This window comes from Vulpes lagopus, chromosome X, assembly GCF_018345385.1.
Source record: "Vulpes lagopus strain Blue_001 chromosome X, ASM1834538v1, whole genome shotgun sequence".
Lineage (NCBI taxonomy): Eukaryota > Metazoa > Chordata > Mammalia > Carnivora > Canidae > Vulpes > Vulpes lagopus.
In genome coordinates this window covers 66,569,425-66,589,285 of record NC_054848.1, presented here as the reverse complement: position 1 = coordinate 66,589,285, position 19,861 = coordinate 66,569,425, and the positions used below count along the sequence as shown (strand labels likewise).

General features: G+C 39.0%; 1 protein-coding gene across 6 annotated transcripts in view; it reads left to right on the top strand.

Moving 5' to 3' along the window:
* The window catches only part of CHM (CHM Rab escort protein), a 248,577-nt gene that overhangs the window by 58,135 nt on the left and 170,581 nt on the right, over positions 1 to 19,861 (top strand). For 4 of the 6 annotated variants that reach the window (XM_041741202.1, XM_041741200.1, XM_041741197.1 and 1 more), the window contains one exon: positions 1,824 to 1,957. In XM_041741202.1, coding sequence (XP_041597136.1) covers positions 1,824 to 1,957 — 134 coding nt within the window. The remainder of the gene's footprint in view (positions 1 to 1,823; positions 1,958 to 19,861) is intronic. The other 2 variants (XM_041741201.1, XM_041741198.1) reach the window with 1 other exon arrangement.

The window sequence follows — 19,861 nt, the reverse complement described above, 5'->3', positions numbered from 1 at the left end:
TAGTGGTTCTTCTACTCCAGCATCTTGACTCTTTCACCATATCCTTTCCCCTTTCACTCTTTGTCTACTGATCTACTCTTTTCTTCATTCAGGTTGGTAACCCCATGTTTTCACATTTTAGAGTTCCTGTATTTCACCTCATTTTTTACCTATGTTGGGATGTTTAACACTATCTCGTAAATACACTTAATAATAAGGGATGTCTTCCCTACCTTTCTTCACTTTAAATTTTAAATTCAGGAGAAAAAAAAGCCTTTCTTGGGGCAAGATTTTATTTATTTATTCATGAGAGACACAGGCAGAGATATAGGTAGAGGAAGAGACGCAGGCTCCCTGTGGGGAGCCTCATGCAAGACTCAATCCCAGAGCCCTGGAATCATGACCTGAGCCACCCAGGTGTCTCCAGAAAAAGCCTTGTTTAAAACATTTCTTTATTTTAGAGAGAGAGAGTGTCTGAGTGGGAGGGAAGGAGGGGCAAAGGGAGAGAGAGAAGCAGACTCCTCTCTGAGCACAGAGCCTGACCTGGGGCTTCATACTAGGACCCTGAGATCATAAACTGAGCCAAAACCAAGTAGGTCCTCCCTTGGAAAAAAAAAATTAATAAATTTACATTAAATTTTTCTTGGCTTTGTTTTTACTGGTTTTGTCAGGTGACTACTATAAATATGCAAAACTACCAATCAGGTTATTTCAAATTACTGTATTTCCCCCTTTAAAATATTGTCATATTTTATGAAATCTGTAAGTTTAGAAATTTCCTAAGGTGATTTTACTTAAACAATATTATAGTTATATTTTATTACTAGTTCTTTTTTCCCCACTACTAGTTCTTTGAAAATATATATTTTAAACATTTTTCTAAGCAATGTGTATCAAATAGTTTAAAATTTTAAGAATATTAAAAATTGAGCCTTGACATATGGAAAAAGTATATCCTGAATTTTCCAAAAAACTCCTGTATTAAAATATTGCTCTACATATAATTTATTTCCATAAAGTATAATTGGAAATTATTGAAAGTTTTGAAGGGCCGCTTTCAACTCTTATAAGTTTGCATACATATATTATTGTTTTATTGTCTTTCTTAATATAAGACATTTAGAGGATTATTATGTAGTCTTACATTTACAGTGGGCTGAATACTTTTCAAAAATACTTGTATATATAATCATAATTTGGTATGGATATTGACTTACCTTCAATCACCTAAAAACAAGTAGAAATGAAGTAATTATGAGCCTGCTTTTGGACAACAAAATGCAAAAACTTTCTTAATAAAAAGTAATACGTAGAACAGACACGCTTGATTTTCAACAGATAGAGGGTTGTCTTAGTTCTTAAATAATGTCAAAACAGGCACATCCAATGACTGTATCATACTGTCAGATATCCTGATAGAAATCTGTAAACCAGAGCTAGCTTTTGATAGGATAGGTTTTTTTTTTTTTTTTTTTTTTAAATTTTTTACATTTTATTTATTTATGATAGGCACACAGTGAGAGAGAGAGAAGCAGAGACACAGGCAGAGGGAGAAGCAGGCTCCATGCACCGGGAGCCCGACGTGGGATTCGATCCCGGGTCTCCAGGATCGCGCCCTGGGCCAAAGGCAGGCGCTAAACCGCTGCGCCACCCAGGGATCCCGATAGGATAGGTTTTTACACCATTTTCTTCTCTCTTCTTTGAGATGGCACACTATGCTAGAGTCATTTCAGAATTCTGATGGGATCAAAGGCAAAACATTGAAAAAGGTCTATATTTTCACAAAAACGTGGAGGTTCTGATTGCCCAATTTAATTAAAATTTCTGATCTATATTTTGTTTAGGAAAACAGTGACATTGTGAATGAAGGCCCAGCATGGCACGAGCAGATTCTTGAAAATGAAGAAGCCATTGCTCTTAGCAGGAAGGATAAAACAATTCAACATGTGGAAGTGTTTTGTTATGCCAGGTATGTAAAGTAAGTAATTATTTAGGATAAACCAAATTAATAACTTCTTATTCACATCTATTCAGAAGAAGCCAACATATGACATTGGTTGCTAAAAGTCCATTGATAAAATGGTTTGGCTGTTTTAAAATACAACTTTCAGTTTTCTCTGCTTAGATGGTAGTGATGATAATAACATGTTACATTAATGACTTGATTCCTAAAACCGTCCTGTGCTTGGATAGAACAGATAGTACGAATTGCAGTTTTTACACAATTCTCATTGTAGAGATTAATTTGCTGAAGGCCCCATGGCTTAAAAAATGTCAAGACGACCATACCTAGCCTAGATAGTGGTAGGGCCCAAGATTAAAACCCAGGATTATTTAATTCTTTTTTAAAATAAATTTATTTTTATTGGTGTTCAATTTGTCAACATGCAGAATAACACCCAGTGCTCATCCCATCAAGTACTCACGTCAGTGCCCGCCACCCAGTCACCCTCCCCCGCCCCCCACGTCCCCTGCTGACCTCCCCTTCCACCAGCCCTAGTTCATTTCCCAGAGTTAGGAGTCTTTCATGTTCTGTCTCCCTTTCTGGTATTTTCCACTTATTTTTTCTCCTTTCCCCTTTATTCCCTTTCACTAATTTTTATATTTCCCAAATGAATGAGACCATATAATGTTTGTCCTTCTCTGATTGACTTATATCACTCAGCATAATACCCTCCAGTTCCATCCACATTGAAGTAAATGGTGGGTATTTGTCGTTTCTAATGGCTGAGTAATACTCCATTGTATACATAAACCACATCTTCTTTATCCATTCATCTTTCAATGCACACCTAGGCTCTTTCCACAGTTTGGCTACTGTGGACATTGCTGCTATAAACATCGGGGTGCATGTGTCCCAGCGTTTCATTGCATCTGCATCTTTGGGGAAAATCCCCAGCACTGCAATTGCTGGGTCGTAGGGCAGGTCTATTTTTAACTCTTTGAGGAACCTCCACACAGTTTTCCAGAGTGGCTGCACGAGTTCACATTCCCACCAACACTGTAAGAGGGTTCCCTTTTCTCCACATCCTCTCCAACATTTGTGGTTTCCTGCCTTGTTAATTTTCCCCATTCTCACTGGCGTGAGGTGGTATCACATTGTGGTTTTGATTTGTATTTCCCTGATGGCAAGTGATGTGGAGCATTTCCTCATGTCCTTCTTGGCCATGTCTATGTCTTCCTCTGTGAGATTTCTGTTCATGTCTTTTGCCCATTTCATGATCGGATTGTTTGTTTCTTTGCTGTTAAGTTTAATACGTTGTTTATAGATCTTGGAAACTAGCCCTTTATCTGATAGGTCATTTGCAAATATTTCTCCCATACTGTAGGTTGTCTGTCAGTTTCGTTGACTGTATCCTTTGCTGTGCAAAAGCTTCTTATCTTTTTTTTTTTTTTATGATAGTCACAGAGAGAGAGAGAGAGAGGTGGAGACACAGGCAGAGGGAGAAGCAGGCCCCATGCATCGGGAGCCCGATGTGGGACTCGATCCCGGGTCTCCAGGATCGCGCCCTGGGCCAAAGGCAGGCGCCAAACCGCTGCGCCACCCAGGGATCCCAAAAGCTTCTTATCTTGATGAAGTCCCAATAGTTCATTTTTGCTTTTGTTTCATTTGCCTTCCTGGATGAAACTTGCAAGAAGTTACTGTGGCCGAGTTCAAAAAGGGTGTTGCCTGTGTTCTCCTCTAGGATTTTGGTGGAATCTTGTCTAACATTTAGATCTTTCATTCATTTTGAGTTTATCTTTGTGTATGGTGTAGGAGAATGGTCCAGGTTCATTCTTCTGCATGTGGATGTCCAATTTTCCCAGCACCATTGATTGAAGAGACTTTTTTTCTAGTGGATAGTCTTTCCTGCTTTGTCGAATATTAGTTGACCATGAAGTTGAGGGTCCACTTCTGGGTTCTCTATTCTGTTCCATTGATCTATGTGTCTGTTTTTGTGACACAGTACCACACTGTGTTGATGACCACAGCTTTTGTAGTACAACCTGAAATCTGGCATTGTGATGCTCCCAGCTATGGTTTTCTTTTTTAAAATTCCCCTGGCTATTTTGGGGTCTTTTCTGATTCCACACAAATCTTAAAGTAATTTGTTCCAACTCTCTGAAGAAAGTCCATGGTATTTTGATAGGGATTGCATTAAACGTGTAAATTGCCCTGGGTAACATTGACCTTTTCACAATATTAATTCTGCCAATCCATGAGCATGGAATATTTTTCCTTCTCTTTGTGTCTTCCTCAATTTCTTTCAGAAGCGTTCTATAGTTTTTAGGGTATAGATCCTTTACCTCTTTGGTTAGGTTTATTCCTAGGTATCTTATGCTTTTGGGTGCAATTGTCAATGGGATTGACTCCTTAATTTCTCTTTCTTGAGTCGCATTGTTAGTGTATAGAAATGCCACTGACTTCTGGGCATTGATTTTGTATCCTGCCACGCTACCAAATTGCTGTATGAGTTCTAGCAATCTTGGGGTGGAGTCTTCTGGGTTTTCTACGTAGAGTATCATGTCATCAGCGAAGAGGCAGAGTTTGACTTCTTCTTTGCCAATTTGAATGCCTTCTTTGTGTTTTTGTATTCTCATTGCTGAGGTTAGGACTTCTAGTACTCTGTTGAATAGCAGTGTGGAGAGTGGACATCCCTGTCTTCTTCCTGATCTTAGGGGAAATGCTCCCAGTGCTTCCCCAGGGAGAATGATATATCCTGCGGGCTTTTCGTAGATGGCTTTTAAGATGTTGAGGAATGTCCCTCTATCCCTACACTCTGAAGAGTTTTGATCAGGAATGGATGCTGCATTTTGTCAAATGCTTTCTCTGCATCTCACGAGAGGATCATATGGTTCTTGGTTTTTCTCTTGCTGATATGATGAATCACATTGATTGTTTTACGAATGTTGAACCAGCTTTACATCGCGGGGATAAATCCTCCTTGGTTATGGTGAATAATCTTCTTAATGTACTGTTGTATACTATTGGCTAGTATCTTTTTGAGAATTTTTGATCCATGTTCATCAGGGATATTGGTCTGTAATTCTCCTTTTTGGTGGGGTCTTTGTCTAGTTTTGGAATTAAGGTGATGCTGGCCTCATAGAAGGAATTTGGAAGTACTCCGTCTCTTTCTATCTTTCCAAACCGCTTTAGTAGAATAGATACGGTTACTTCTTTAAACCTGTGATAGAATTCCCCAGGGAAGCCATCTGGCCCTGGACTTTTGTGTCATGGAAGGATTTTGATGACTGCTTCAATTTCCTCCCTGGTGATTGATTGGCCTGTTCAGTTTTTCTATTTCTTCCTGATCCAGTTGTGGTAATTTGTGGCTTTTCAGAAATGCGTCCATTTCTTCTAGATTGCCTAAGTTATTGGTGTTTAGCTGTTCATAATATGTTTTAAAAATTGTTTGTATTTCCTTGGTGTTGGTAGTGATCTCTCCTTTCTCATTCATGATTTTATTAATTTGGGTCTTCTCTATCTTCTTTTTAATAAGGCCGGCTAATGGTTTATCTGTCTTATTAATTCTTTCAAAGAACCGACTCCTTGTTTTGTTGATCTGTTCCAGAGTTCTTCTGGTCTCGATTTCGTTGAGTTCTGCTTGAATCTTTATTAAATCTCTTCTTCTGCTGGGTGTAGGATCTATTTCCAATTTTTTCTCTAGCTCCTTTAGGTATAAGGTTAGCTTTTGTATTTGAGTTCTTTCCAGTTTTTGGATGGATGCTTGTATTGTTATGTATTTCCTACTCAGGACTGCTTTTGTTGTATCCCAAAGATTTTGAATGGTTGAATCTTCATTCTCATTATTTTTCCATGAATCTTTTTAATTCTGCTTAGTTTTCTGGTTGACCTTTTCATATTTTAGCAGGATGGTCCTTAACCTCCACGTGTTTGAAGTCCTTCCGAACTTCTTGTTGTGATTTAGTTCTAATTTCAATGGATTATGGTCTGAGAATATACAGGGGATGATTCCAGTCGTTTGGTATCGGTTCAGACCTGATTTGTGACCCAGTATCTGGTCTATTCTGGAGAAGGTTCCATGTGCACTTGAGAAGAATGTGTATTCAGTTGAGTTTGGATGTAAAGTTCTGTAGATATCTGTGAAATCCATGTGGTCCAGTGTATCATTTAAAGCTCTTGTTTCTTTGGAGATATGCTTAGAAGACCTATCGAGGGTAGAAAGTGCTAGATTGAAGTCACCAAGTGTAAGTTTATTATTATCTAAGTATGTCTTAACTTTGGTTACTAATTGATTGATGTATTTGGCAGCTCCCACATATATATTGATGATTCTTAAGTCCTCTTGTTGGATTGATCCTTTAAGTGTTATATAGTGTCCCTCTTCATCTCTCACTACAGTGTTCCTGATAAATTTTGTTTATCTGATATAAGGATGGCTACCCCTGCTTTCTTTTGAGGACCATTTGAATGGTAAATGGTTCTCCAACCTTTTATTTTCAGTCTGTAGGTGTCCTCATGTCTAACATGAGTCTCTTGTAGGCAGCAAATAGATGGGTCCTGCTTGTTTATCCAGTCTGACACCCTGCGCCTTTTGATGGGGTCATTAAGCTCGTTCACGTTCAGAGTTACTATTGAAAGATAGGAATTTAGTGTCATCATAATACATATTCAGTCCCTGTATTTGTTCATTGTTGCATCGGACTTGTTCTTAATGCGAATTTTAAGAGTCCCCCTTAAAATTTCTTACAGAGCTGGTTTGGAGGTCACATATTCTTTCAGTTCCTGCCTGTCTTGGAAGCTCTTTATCTCTCCTTCCATTGTGAATGAGAGCCTTGCTGGATAAAGTATTCTTGGCTGCATGTTTTTCTCATTTAGGACCTTGAGTATATCCTGCCTGGCCTTTCTGGCCTGCCAGGTCTCTGTGGAGAGGTCTGCTGTTAATCTTATATTCCTCCCCAGATAAGTTAGGGATTTCTTGTCTCTTGCTACTTTAAGGATCTTTTCTTTATCTTTGGAATTTGCAAGCTTCACTATTAAATGTCGAGGTGTTGAACGGTTTTTATTGCTTTTAGGGGGCATCTCTCTATTTCCTGGATCTGAATGCCTGTTTCCCTTCCCAGGTTAGGAACGTTTTCAGCTATGATTTGTCCAAATACATATTCTGGCCCTCTGTCCTTTTCGGTGCTCTCGGGAACCCCAATGAAACCTAGATTTTTCTTCCTTGGGCTGTCACTTATTTCCTTTAATCGATCCTCATGATCTTTTAATTGTCTCTTTTTTCCTCAGTTTCCCTCTTTGCCATCAACTTTTCTTCTATGTCATTCACTCATTCTTCCACCTTGTTAATCCTCGTTAGGACCTGTAGTTTGGGTAGCATCTCATTTAATTGGTTTTTAATTATGCCTGTTTAGATATAAATTCTGCAGTCATGAAGTCTCTTGAGTACTTCATGTTTTTTTGTAGAGCCACCAGTAGCTATATAATAGTGCTTCTGAATTGGCTTTCTGACATTGAGTTGTAATCCAAATTTTGTAACTCTGTGGGAGAGAGGACTGTTTCTGATTCTTTCTTTTGAGGTGAGGTTTTCCTTCTAGTCATTTTGCTCAGTGCAGAGTGGCCATAAACAAGTTGTATTGGAAAAAGGAGAAAAGAGAGAATAGAAAGAAGTAAAGAAAAAGAAGAAAAGAAAAAAGAAAAAAGAAAAAGAAGAAAAGAAAGAGTAAAAAGAAAAAGAAAGAGAAGAAAAGAAAAGAAGAAAAAATGGGGAGGGAAGCAAACAAATCAAAAACCAAAAAATTAGGGTGGTATCCTCTGATTCTGTATACTGTAAATCCCTCGACTTCCCCTGGATCTTTCCAGTGCTGCTTGGTCAATAATTTGCCCAATAATTTGTTTTTCCCCTGTCTGTCTAGCTGGTCTTCTGCAGTCGGCGCCTGCCGTGCTGATTTTCAGGTGTTAGCGCTTGGTAGTGCTGCTCAGCCCCCTGCCTGGTGCAGGGCTCAGTGAAAGATGTTTAAGCTGTTTATCCAGTGAGGCCAGTGTGAGGCTCAGTGGGAGTTGTTTAGCCTTTGAGGCCCCTGGAGGAACTACAGTGGTGGTCGTGGCGGTCAGGTCTGGAGCCCTGGTTTCAGCTTCTGCTGTAACTAGGGAGCTCTCAGTCTGCAGGGGCCTGGTTGCCACAGGGGTCGGGCTGCTGATCTGCTCATCTTGGGGCAGGAGTGTCCTTGCTCTCCTGTGCCCTCCTGGCTTCTGCCTGTCTTGGGGGGCACGCTGGATCCTGGCCTGTGTCCCCGGCGCCCTGTGCTCCCGGGCCTGCACTGTTGGATTCGCGCTCCCAGCCGTGCAGCCCCCCTCCGTGTGGAGTCGCCGCCTGAGCCCCTCTAAGCTGCTACCAGGTGCACGCGGTACCTCTGCGCGAGCCGCCGCGGATCTGCTCCCGGGTCCAGCCGGGAGCACACTCTCCCCCTTTAGGGAGCTGGGCCACACGGCTGGCGCGCTCTTACAGGGGTGCAGGTGCTCTGTTAGTGTCCCTGGGAGCCTGAGGGCATCCCTGCCCCTTCTAGGGTCCTGCTCTAACTCCCTGCGCTGGCCTTTCCGCCTGGGAAGATTGGTGAAGCTCCTGCTTCTCTGGGTGGGGGCTCCTGTCTTGGGGCACTCGCCCAGGCCTTAGCCGGACTCCTCACGCGGCCCCTTACCCTTGGATGCCTTTTGTTTCTTTATTTCTTTTTTCCTGTCTTCTTACCTTAATAGAAGCGTGAACTCTTCTCACTGTAGCATTCCAGCTGTTCTCTCTTTAAATCTCAGGCCGAATTCGTAGATTTTCAGGATTATTTGAAGGTTATCTAGGTGATTTGGTGGGGACAGTTCACTTGGGGATCCTACTCTTTAGCCATCTTGCCCCACCCTGGATTATTTAATTCAATGCCAGTGTTCTTCTAACTCTTTGTTGATAATGGCCTAGCAAAATGGAATATTATAATTTTGAAATAAAAACAATTGGGCTTAGCATTTGGGGACATATTTTCGAAAACCAGGAGAGAATATTGGGATGTAATATTTTAAGTGTCTCGCTAGAAAATTAATTGTGGTTTTTTTACGTTTTTATTTTCCAGTTAACATACATTATAATATTTGTTTCAGGTGTACAATATGATGATTTAACAATTCCATACATAAGTCACCATGTGCTCATCACAACAAGTGCATTCCTTCATCCCTATGACTTATTTTACCCATTCCCCCACCCACCTCTCCTATGGAAACTGTTTTTCTTTTATAGTTAAGGTTCTGTTTTCTTAGTTTGCCTCTCTTTTTTTTCCCTTTGCTCATTTGTTTCTTTAATTGCACATATAAGTGAAATCATATGATCTTTGTCTTTCTCTCATTGACTTAATATGCTTAGCATTTTACTCTTTAGCTCCATCCACATCATTGGAAGTGGCAAGATTTCATTCTTTCTTATGGCTATACAATAATATTCTTTGTGTATATATACCACATCTTCTTTAGCCGTTCATCAGTTGATGGATACTTGGGCTGCTTCCATATATTAACTATTGTAAATAATGCTGCTTTAAACATAGGGGTGCATGGCCCTTTGAATTACTGTTTTTGTATTCTTTGGGCAAACACCCAGTAGTGTGATTGCTGGATCCTAGAGTAGTTTTAGTTCAATTTTAACTTTTGAGAACCTGCCATACCGTTTTCCACAGTGGCTGCATAAGTTTGCATTCCCATCAACACTGCAACAAGGTTCCTTTTTCTCCATGTCCTTACCAGCACCTATTGTTTCTTGTGTTGTTTATTTTAGCCATTCTGACAACTGTGAGGTGATATCTCTTAGGAGTTTTGATTTGCATTTCCCTGATAATAAATGATAATGAGCATCTACTTATGTGTCTGTTGGCCATGTGGATGTCTTCTTTGGAGAAATGCCTATTCATATCTTCTACACGTTCTTTAATTGGATTATTGTGGGGTGTTGAGATTTATAACTTTATATATTTAGGTTACTAAACTTTTATTAGCAATATTATTTGCAGATATCTTCTCCCTTTTTTATGTTGCCTTTTATTTTTGTTGATTGTTTCCTTCAATGTGCCAAAGCTTTTTATTTTGATGAAGTCCCAATAATGTATTTTTGCTTATGTTGCCTTTCCTCAGGGGACTAACCTAAAAAAAAGTTGCTATGGCAGATGTCAGAGAGGTTACTGCCTATATGGTCTCTTCTAGCATTTTCATAGTTTAGGTCTCACATTTAGAAGTTTAGTCCATTCTGAGTTTATTTTTATGTATGGTGTAATAACGTAGTCCAATTTCATTCTTTTGCATGTTTCTGTCCAGTTTTTCCAGCACCATTTTTTGAGGAGACTTTTTTCCCATTGGGTGGCCTTTCCTGCTTTGTCGAGGATTAATTAACCAAATAGTTGTGGGTGCATTTCTCATTTTTCTGTTTAGTTTTATTGATCCAATTGTCTATTTTTATGCCACTATTATACTGTCTTGATCACTACAGCTTTGTAATATAACTTGAGGTCTGGAATTGTGATGCCTCCAACTTTGCTTTTCTTTTTCAAGATATTTTTTTGCTATTCAGAGTCTTCTGTGGTTCCAAACAAATTTTAGGATTGTTTGTTCTAGTTCTGTGACATTTTAATAATATTTCTTCCTCTAGTCCACGAGTATGGAATGTTTTTCTTTGTGTCTTTTCCAATTTCTTTCATCACTGTTTTATAGTTTTCAGAGTTCAGATGTTTTGCCTCTCTCGTTAGGTTTATTGCTAGATATCATTTGTATTTTGGTGCATTTGTAAATGGGATTGATTCCTCAGTACCTCTTTCGGCTACTTCATTATTGTAGTACAGAAATGCAACAAAGTTTTGTACGTTGATTTTGTATCCTGCAGCTTTACCAAATTCGTATATCAGTTCTAGCAATTTTTTAGTGCAGTCTTTAATGTTTTCTTTATAGATAATCATGTCATCTGCAGATAGTGAAAGTTTGACTTCCTCCTTGCTGATTTGGATGCCTTTTATTTCTTTGTGTTGTCTGATTGGCTATGGCTAGGATTTCCAGTACTATGTTGAACAAGAGTGGTGAGAGTGGACATCCCTGTCTTATTTCCAGCTATAGAGAAAGAGCTCTCAGTTTTTCTCCATTGAAGATGTTAGGTATGGGTATTTCATATATGGACTGAGGAATGTTCCCTCTATCTCTACTTTGTTCAGAGTTTTTTATCATGAATGGATATTGTAATTGGTCAAATGCTTTTTCTGCATCTATTGAAATGATCATATGTTTTTTTCTTTTCATTTTTTAAAATTTTTAATTTCTTTTTATTGGAGTTGAGTTTCCCAACATATAGCATAACACCCACTGCTCATCCCATCAAGTGCCCCCATCAGTGCCTGTCACCAGTCACCCCTACCCACAGCCCACCTACCTTTCCACCACACCTTGTTCGTGTCCCAAAATTAGGAGTCTCTCATGTTCTATCATGCTCTCTGATATTTCCCACTGATTTTCTATCCTTACCCCTTTATTCCCCTTCATTATATTTTACATTACCCAAATGAATGAGACCAATTAATGTTTGTCCATCTCCGATTGACTTATTTCACTCAGCATAATACCCTCCAGTTCCATCCACGTCGAAGCAAATGGTGGGTTATTTGTCGTTTCTAATGGCTGAGTAATATTCCATTATATACAGAGACCATATCTTCTTTATCCATACATCTTTTGATGGACACTGAGGCTCCATCCACAGTTTGGCTTGTAGATATTGCTGCTATGCACATCGGGGTGCAGGTGTCCTAGCATTTCACTGCCTCTGTATCTTAGGGGTATATCCCCAGTAGTGCAATTTCTGGGTCGTGGGGAGGTCTATTTTTAACTCTTTGAGGAACCTCCACACAGTTTTCCAGAGTGGCTGCACCAGTTCACATTCCCACCAACAGTGTAAAAGGGCTCCCTTTTCTCTGCATCCTCTCCAACGTTTGTTGTTTCCTGTCTTGTTAATTTTCTCCATTCTCACTTGTGTGCGGTGGTATCTCATTGTGGTTTTGATTTGTATTTTTCTGATGGCCAGTGCTGTGGAGCATATTCTCATGTGCTTGTGGGCCATATCTATGTCTTCCTCTGCGAAATTTCTGTTCATGTCTTTCGGATTGTTTGTTTCTTTGGTGTTGAGTTTAAAAAGTTCTTTAGAGATCTTGGATACTAGCCCTTTGTCCGATAGGTCATTTGCAAATGGCTTCTCCCATTCTGTAGGTTGTCTTTTAGTTTTGTTGACTATTTCTTTTGCTGTGCAGAAGCTTCTTATCTTGATGAAGTCCCAATAGTTCATTTTTGCTTTTGTTTCTTTTGCCTTCGTGGATGTATCTTGCAAGAAGTTACTGTGGCCACATTCAAAAAAGGTGTTGCCTGTGTTCTCCTCTAGGATTTTGGTGGAATCTTGTCTCCCATTTAGATCTTTCATCCATTTTGAGTTTATCTTTGTGTATGGTGAAAGAGAGTGGTCTAGTTTCATTCTTCTGCATATTGATGTCCAATTTTCCCAGCACCATTGATTGAAGAGACTTTTTTTTCCAGTGGATAGTCTTTCCTCCTTTGTCGAATATTAGTTGACCATAAAGTTGAGGGTCCACTTCTGGGTTCTCTATTCTGTTCCATTGATCTATGTGTCTGTTTTCGTGCAGTACCACACTGTCTTGATGACCACAGCTTTGTAATACAACCTGAAATCTGGCATTGTGATGCCCCCAGCTATGGTTTTCTTTTTTAAACTTCCCCTGGCTATTCGGGGTCTTTTCTGATTCCACACAAATCTTAAAATAATTTGTTCTAACTCTCTGAAGAATGTCCATGGTATCTTGATAGGGATTGCATTAAATGTGTAAATTGCCCTGGGTAACATTGGCATTTTCACAATATTAATTCTGCCAATCCATGAGCATGGAATATTTTTCCATCTCTTTGTGTCTTCCTCAATTTCTTTCAGAAGTGTTCTGTAGTTTTTAGGGTATAGATCCTTTACCTCTTTGGTTAGGTTTATTCCTAAGTATCTTATGGTTTTGGGTGCAATTGTAAATGGGATTGACTCCATTTCTTTTTCTTGAGTCTCATTGTTAGTGTATAGAAATGCCACTGACTTCTGGGCATTGATTTTGTATCCTGCCACACTGCCAAATTACTGTATGAGTTCTAGCCATCTTGGGTGGAGTCTTTTGAGTTTTCTATGTGCAGTATCATGTAATCTGTGAAGAGAGAGAGTTTGACTTCTTCTTTGCCAAATTGAGTGCCTTTTATTTCTTTTTGTTGCCTGATTTCTGAGGCTAGGACTTCTAGTACTATGTTGGATAGCAGTGGTGAGAGTGGACAAACCTGTCTTATTCCTGATCTTAGGGGAAAGGCTCCCAGTGTTTTCCCATGGAGAAAGATATTTGCAGTGGGCTTTTCATAGATGGCTTTTAAGATGTTGAGGAATGTTCCCTCTTTCCCTACACTCTGAAGAGTTTTGATCAGGAATGGATGCTGCATTTTGTCAAATGCTTTCTCTGCATCTATTGAGAGGATCATATTCTTTTTGTTTTTTTCTCCTCCTCATATGATCAATCACATTGATTGCTTTTCGAGTGTTGAACCAGCCTTGCATCCCAGGGAGAAATCCCACTTGGGCATGGTGAATAATCTTCTTAATGTCCTGTTGTATCCTTTTGGCTAGTATCTTGTTGAGAATTGTTGCATCCATGTTCATCAGGGATATTGGTCTATAATTATCCTTATTGGTGGGGTCTTTGCCTGGTTTTGGAATTAAGGTGATGCTGGCCTCATAAAACAAGATTGGAAGTATTTCATCCTTTTCCTTCCTTTGGAACAGGTTTACTAGAATAGATATGGTTTCTTTAAACTTTTGATAGAATTCCCCTGGAATGCCCTCTGGCCCTGGACATTTGTGTTTTGGGAGGTTTTTGATGACTGCTTCAATTTCCTCCCTGGTGATTGGCCTGTTCATATTTTCTATTTCTTCCTGTTCCAGTTTTGGTTGTTTGTGGTTTTCCAGAAATGTGTCCATTTCTTCTAGATTGCCTATTTTATTGGTGTATAGCTGCTCATAATGGGTTTTAAAAATATTTTGTATTTCCTTGGTATTTTTGGTGATCTCTCTTTTCTCATTCATGATTTTATTACTTTGAGTCTTTTCTCTCTTCTTTTTAAGAAGGCCGGCTAATGGTTTATCTATCTTATTAATTTTTTCAAAGAACCAACTCCTGGTTTTGTTGATCTGTTCCACAGTTTTTCTGGCCTCTATTTCATTGAGTTTTGCTCGAATCTTTATTAATTCTCTTCTTCTGCTTGGTGTAGGATGTATTTGCTGTTTTTTTTCCAGCTCCTTTAGGTGCAAGGTTAGCTTTTGTTTTGAGATCTTTCCAGTTTTTGGATGGATGCTTGTATTGCGATGTATTTCCCCCTCAGGACTGCTTTTGTTCTATCCCAAAGATTTTGAATGGCTGTGTCTTCATTCTCATTAGTTTCCATGAATCTTTTTAATTCTTCCTTAATTTCCTTTTTTTTTTTTTATTTTTTCTTCCTTAATTTCCTGATTGACACTTTCATCTTTTAGCAAGATGGTCCTTATCCTCCATGTGTTTGAAATCCTTCCAAACTTCTTTTTGTTATTTACTTCTAGTTTCAAAGCATTATGGTCTGTAAATATGCAGGGGAGGATCCCAGTCTTTTGTTACCGGTTAAGACCTGATTTGTGACCCAGTATGTGGTTTATTCTGCAGAAAGTTCCATGTGCACTTGAGAAGAATGTGTATTCAGTTGCATTTGGATGTAATGTTCTATAAATATCTGTTAAATTCATCTGATGTAGTGTATCATTTAAAGCTCTTGTTTATTTGCATAAGTTGTGCTTAGAAGATCTGTCCATTTTAGAAGGCCTTGTGTTCAAGTCTCCCAGTATTAGTGTATTATTATCTATATATGTCTCAACTTTGGTTATTAATTGATTGATATACTTGGCATCTCCCACACTCGAGGCATAAATATTCAGGATTGTTCGGTCCTCCTGTTGGATAGATCCTTAAGTATGATATATTGTCCCTGTTTATCTCTTACCACAGTCTTTGAGATAAAATTTTTTTAAAAGATTTATTTATTTATTTATTTGTGATAGACATAGAGAGAGAGAGAGAGAGAGAGAGGCAGAGACACAGGCAGAGGTAGAAGCAGGTTCCATGCCAGGAGCCCGATGTGGGACTTGATCCTGGGCCTCCAGGATCGCACCCTGGGCCAAAGGCAGGCGCTAAACCACTGAGCCACCCGGGGATCCCCTTTTGAGACAAATTTTAATTTATCTGATGGTAGGATGGCTACCCCTGCTTTCTTTTGAGGACCATTTGAATGGTAAACGGTTTTCCAACCTTTTATTTCCAGGCTGTAGGTGTCCTTTTGTCTAAAATGAGTCTCTTGTAGACAGCAAATAGATGGGTTTTGCTTTTTTATCCATTCTGAAACCCTGCACCTTTTGATGGGTTCATTAATCCCATTTACATCCAGAGTTACTATTGAACGATTAGAATTTAGTTTCATCATTATACCTATTCATACCCTGTTTTTGTGGATTGTTTCCTTCGACTTCCTCTTTCTTTTATAGAGTCCCCCTTAGTATTTCTTGCATAGCTGGTTTGGTGGTCATATATTCTTTCAGTTTCTGCCTCTCTGGAAGTTCTTTATCTCTCCTTCTCTTCCGAATGAGATCCTTGCTGGATAAAGTATTCTTGGCTGCATGTTCTTCTCTTTTAGGTCCCTGAATATATCCTGCCAGCCCTTTCTGGCCTGCCAGGTCTCTGTTGATAGGTCTGCTGTTATGCTAATACTTCTCCCCATGAAGGTTAGGAATTTCTTGTCTCTTACTGTTTTAAGGTTTTTCTCTTTGTCTTTAGAATTTGCAAGTGTCACTCTTCAATATCTAGGTATATAGCGGTTTTTATTGATTTTACGGGGGAAATCTCTCTATCTTCTGGATCTGAATGCCTTTTTCCCTTCAGAAGTTAGGGAAGTTCTCAGCTATGATTTGTTCAAATACACTTTCTGGACCTCTGTCCCTTTCTGCGCCCTCTGGAACCCCCAATTAAACGTAGATTTTTCCTTCTGAGTCTGTCATTTATTTCCCTTAACTCATCCTCACAATCTTTTAGTTGTTTTTCCCTTTCTTCCTCAGGTTCCTTCCTTGTCATTAACTTGTCTTCTGTGTCACCCCCTGGTTGTTCTACCTCATTAACCCTTGTCGCAAGGATCTCCAGTTTGGATTGCATCTCAATTGATTTTTAATTTTGGTCTGATTATATCTAAATTCTGCAGTCATGAAATCTCTTGAGTCCGTTATGCTTTTTTCTAGTGCCACCAGTAGCTTTATAATTTTGCTTCTGAATTGGCTTTCTGACAACGAATTGTAATCCAAATTTTGTAACTCTGTGGCAGAAAGTAGTATTGCTGATTCTTTCCTTTGTGGTGAGTTTTTCCTTCTAGTCGTTTTGCTCAGTGCAGAGTGACCAAAAAGAAGTTGTATTGGGAAAAGGAGAAAAAGAGAGACAAAAGAAAAAAGAAGAAGAAAAAGAGAAAAAAAAAGAAGGGGGGGAAGAAACAGAAAACAAAAAACTAGGCGGGAAGTATCCTCTGATTCTATATACTGTAGATTCCTTGACTTCCCCTCAAACTTTCCATTGCTGCTTGGTCAAGAACTTCCTTTTCTTTTGTCCTTCTAGCTAGTCTTCTAGGGGAGGGGCCTGCTGTGCTCATTCTGAGGTGTGTGCACCTGGGGTAGCTCCCCATCTCCCTGCCAGGTGCATGGCTTGGTGGGAGCTGTTTATCCTGTGAGGCCCTTCCTCATTCCCAGGTACAAGGTGACAGCAGGAGGAACAACAACAGTGGTGGAGACCAGCTCTCCAGCTCTGGAGTCATCTCCCGCAGTAACTACTGCAGGTCTCAGTCCTCGGGGTCCTGGATGCTCTGAGGGCTGGGGGTGCGTTGGTAGGAGCGCCTTCGCTGTCCTGGGCCCTCCCGGCCTTTGCATGTCCTGTGTGGATCGCCGGATCATGGGCTGTGTCCCCCAGCGCTCTGGGCTTCGAGGCCTGCGCCTTTGGAATCTTGCTTCCGGGGCTGTGCAGCCGTCTTGCGGGGAACCGCTGCCTGAGCCGCCGCCGGATTTGTTCTGGGGGCCTTGCTGGGCGGGTGCTGCAGCCCTTTAGGAAGCTTGGCCCGGTGTGGGGCACTCTCTCCCCCAGGGCGCAGGTCCTCTGTTATTGTCCCTGGGAGTCCGAGGGCATCCTTGCCCCTCTTGAGATCCTGCCGGAGCTCCTCCAAGAGTCTGTCCGTTCGGGAAGATGTGTAAAGCTCCTGCTTCTCCGAGACTGGGCTTTCCTAATCTGTGGGCACTTGCCGCGTGGCCTTAGCCTGGTATCTCGTGGGGGCCCCTCCCCCTTGGATGCTTTTTTATTTCTTTATTATTTTTTTTTCTGTCTTTCTACCTTGATAGAAGTGCAAACTCTTCTCACTGTAGCCCTCCAGCTGTTCTCTCGTTAAATCTCAGCCCGAATTAGTATGTTTTCAGTATGACTTGAAAGTTATCTAGGTAAGTTGGTGGGGACAGGTGACTTGGGGACCTTAATCTTCTGCCATCTTCTATTTTCTTTTATTGATGTGAATAAGAAAGAGTATCATTGTAATAGATCCTTGACATTCTTGTTAGCTATATCAAAAAATCTTTTGGAGTTCCCTTTTGTAAATAATGGAAAATTACGATATAGTTTCTTGGCTTGTTTTTGTTGCTTTTTTATATATACCTTATTAATGTTGTTAATATTATATTTTGTGGAGGTCGGGCATGAGTATGTGTTTAGTTTTGTATATAATTTTAACATATATGTCAGTTTACAGAACTGAGCATGTACATCATCCCGAAGATCTTTCCTGTTTCTATTTTCTAACCATGGCTCATCTCCTTTCTACCATTTCCCCCAATTTCTAGTTTTCGTTAATTACTAATCTCTCTTCCAGTTCTATTATTTTGTCATTTTGAGAGTGTTATCTAATTTGAAATGTATAGTATGTCATCTTTTGCCATTGTCTCTTTTCACTCATTGTAGTTGCTTGAAGATTCGTCCAGGTGGTTGCATTCATTAGCAGCTCCTTTGTTGTTATTGCTAAATAGTATTCTGTGGTATGTATATACCAAAGTTTACTTTTAGTCACCCATTGAAGAACATCTCGGCTTTTTTCCCTTCTTTCTGTTACAAATAAAACTGCTATGAATATTTGTTCATAGGATTCTGTGTGAACGTAAGTTTTCGTATGGGATAAATACCCAAGTATATAATTAATGGGTCATATGCTAATTACATGTTTGGTTTTTAAAGAAACTGAGAAACTGTTTTCCAGAGGATCTGTACCATTTTACATTTCCATCAGAATTTCATGATTCTATTTCTCTACATGCTCACCAACATTTAGTGTTTTCACTTTTTTGCCATTCTGATAGGTGTGTAGTGATATCTCATTGCAGTTTTATTTTATTTTTATTTTTTAATTTTTTTCTTATTGCAGTTTTAATTTGCATTTCCCTGATGTCTGATTTTAAATATCCTTTCATGTGCTTGCTTGCCAGTCTTACATCCTTTTTGGTGAAAGTGTTCATATCTTTTGCTCATTTTTTAATTGGATTGGCTTTTTCATGTGGATTTTTGTTTTATATTTGTGTCCTTTGTTAGGTATATGGTCTGCATATATTTTCCCCAAGCCTGAACATTGTCTCTCATCCTCTTGAAGTAGGATATTTTGCAGGTGAAATGTTTTAAATTTTGATAAGATCCAATTTATCACTTTTTTCTTTGGTATAGATCCAGAATATTTTCTTCTGTTTTTCAAAAACAAATTATGGTTTTATGTTTTATGTTTTACCTTGTGATCTACATTGAGTTAATTTTTGTATAAGGTGTGAGGTTTAGATCATTGTTAATTTTTTAACATAAGATTATCCAATTACGTTGGCACTATTTTTATTAAAGATTGTTTTTCCTCCACTGAATTAATTTTGCATATTTGTCAAGTCAGTTGTACTTGGATGAGTATATTTGTGTATTTTATGTTCTATCCCATTGATGTGTATGTTTTTTTCCTCACACCAATACCTTACCATCTTGATTATTGCAGCTCTGTTAGGGATTAAAATCAGGTAGAATAATTCCTCAAATTTAGTCTCTTTTGTCAAGATTGTTTTAGCTTTTCCAGAGTTTGTGCCTTTTCCGATAAATGTTTTAATAAGCTTTTCTCTGTCTAGAAAATGTTGTTGGAATTTTGATAGCAATTGCATTAATACTATATATCAACTTGAAGGGAATTGATAACTTTATTATTTTGAGTCTTCCAATTCATTGATAAAATATGTTTCACCATTTATGTAGGTTGACTTTGATTTCTTTCTACAGAATTTTGTAATTTTCAGCGTCCCAACTCTATGCATGTTTTGTTAATTGTAGTGTACATGAGTATTTACTTATCTTTGGGGCAATGATAAGTGGCATTGTCTTTTTAATGTTGACTATGTTCATTATGAGTATCTACAAATGCATTTGATATTTATGTATTGACTTGTATCCTGGCATCTTTCTGAACTTTTAAGTTCTGGGGATTATTTTTTTATAGATTCTGTGGGATTTTTACATAGACAATCATGTCTTATACAAAGAGGAATAGTTTTATATATTCCTCTTCATTGACTTGTTCTATTTTAAAGAGTCCGTTTCCTGTTGAGAGTCATATGTTTTCTGTCCGTAGCCACACACCACAAGTTAATTATGTTTTCTCCTTATTCTTAGCCTCACTTAATGTGCATTTTGTTTCCAAAAAGAAAGTTGTTACCACTTTCTGATG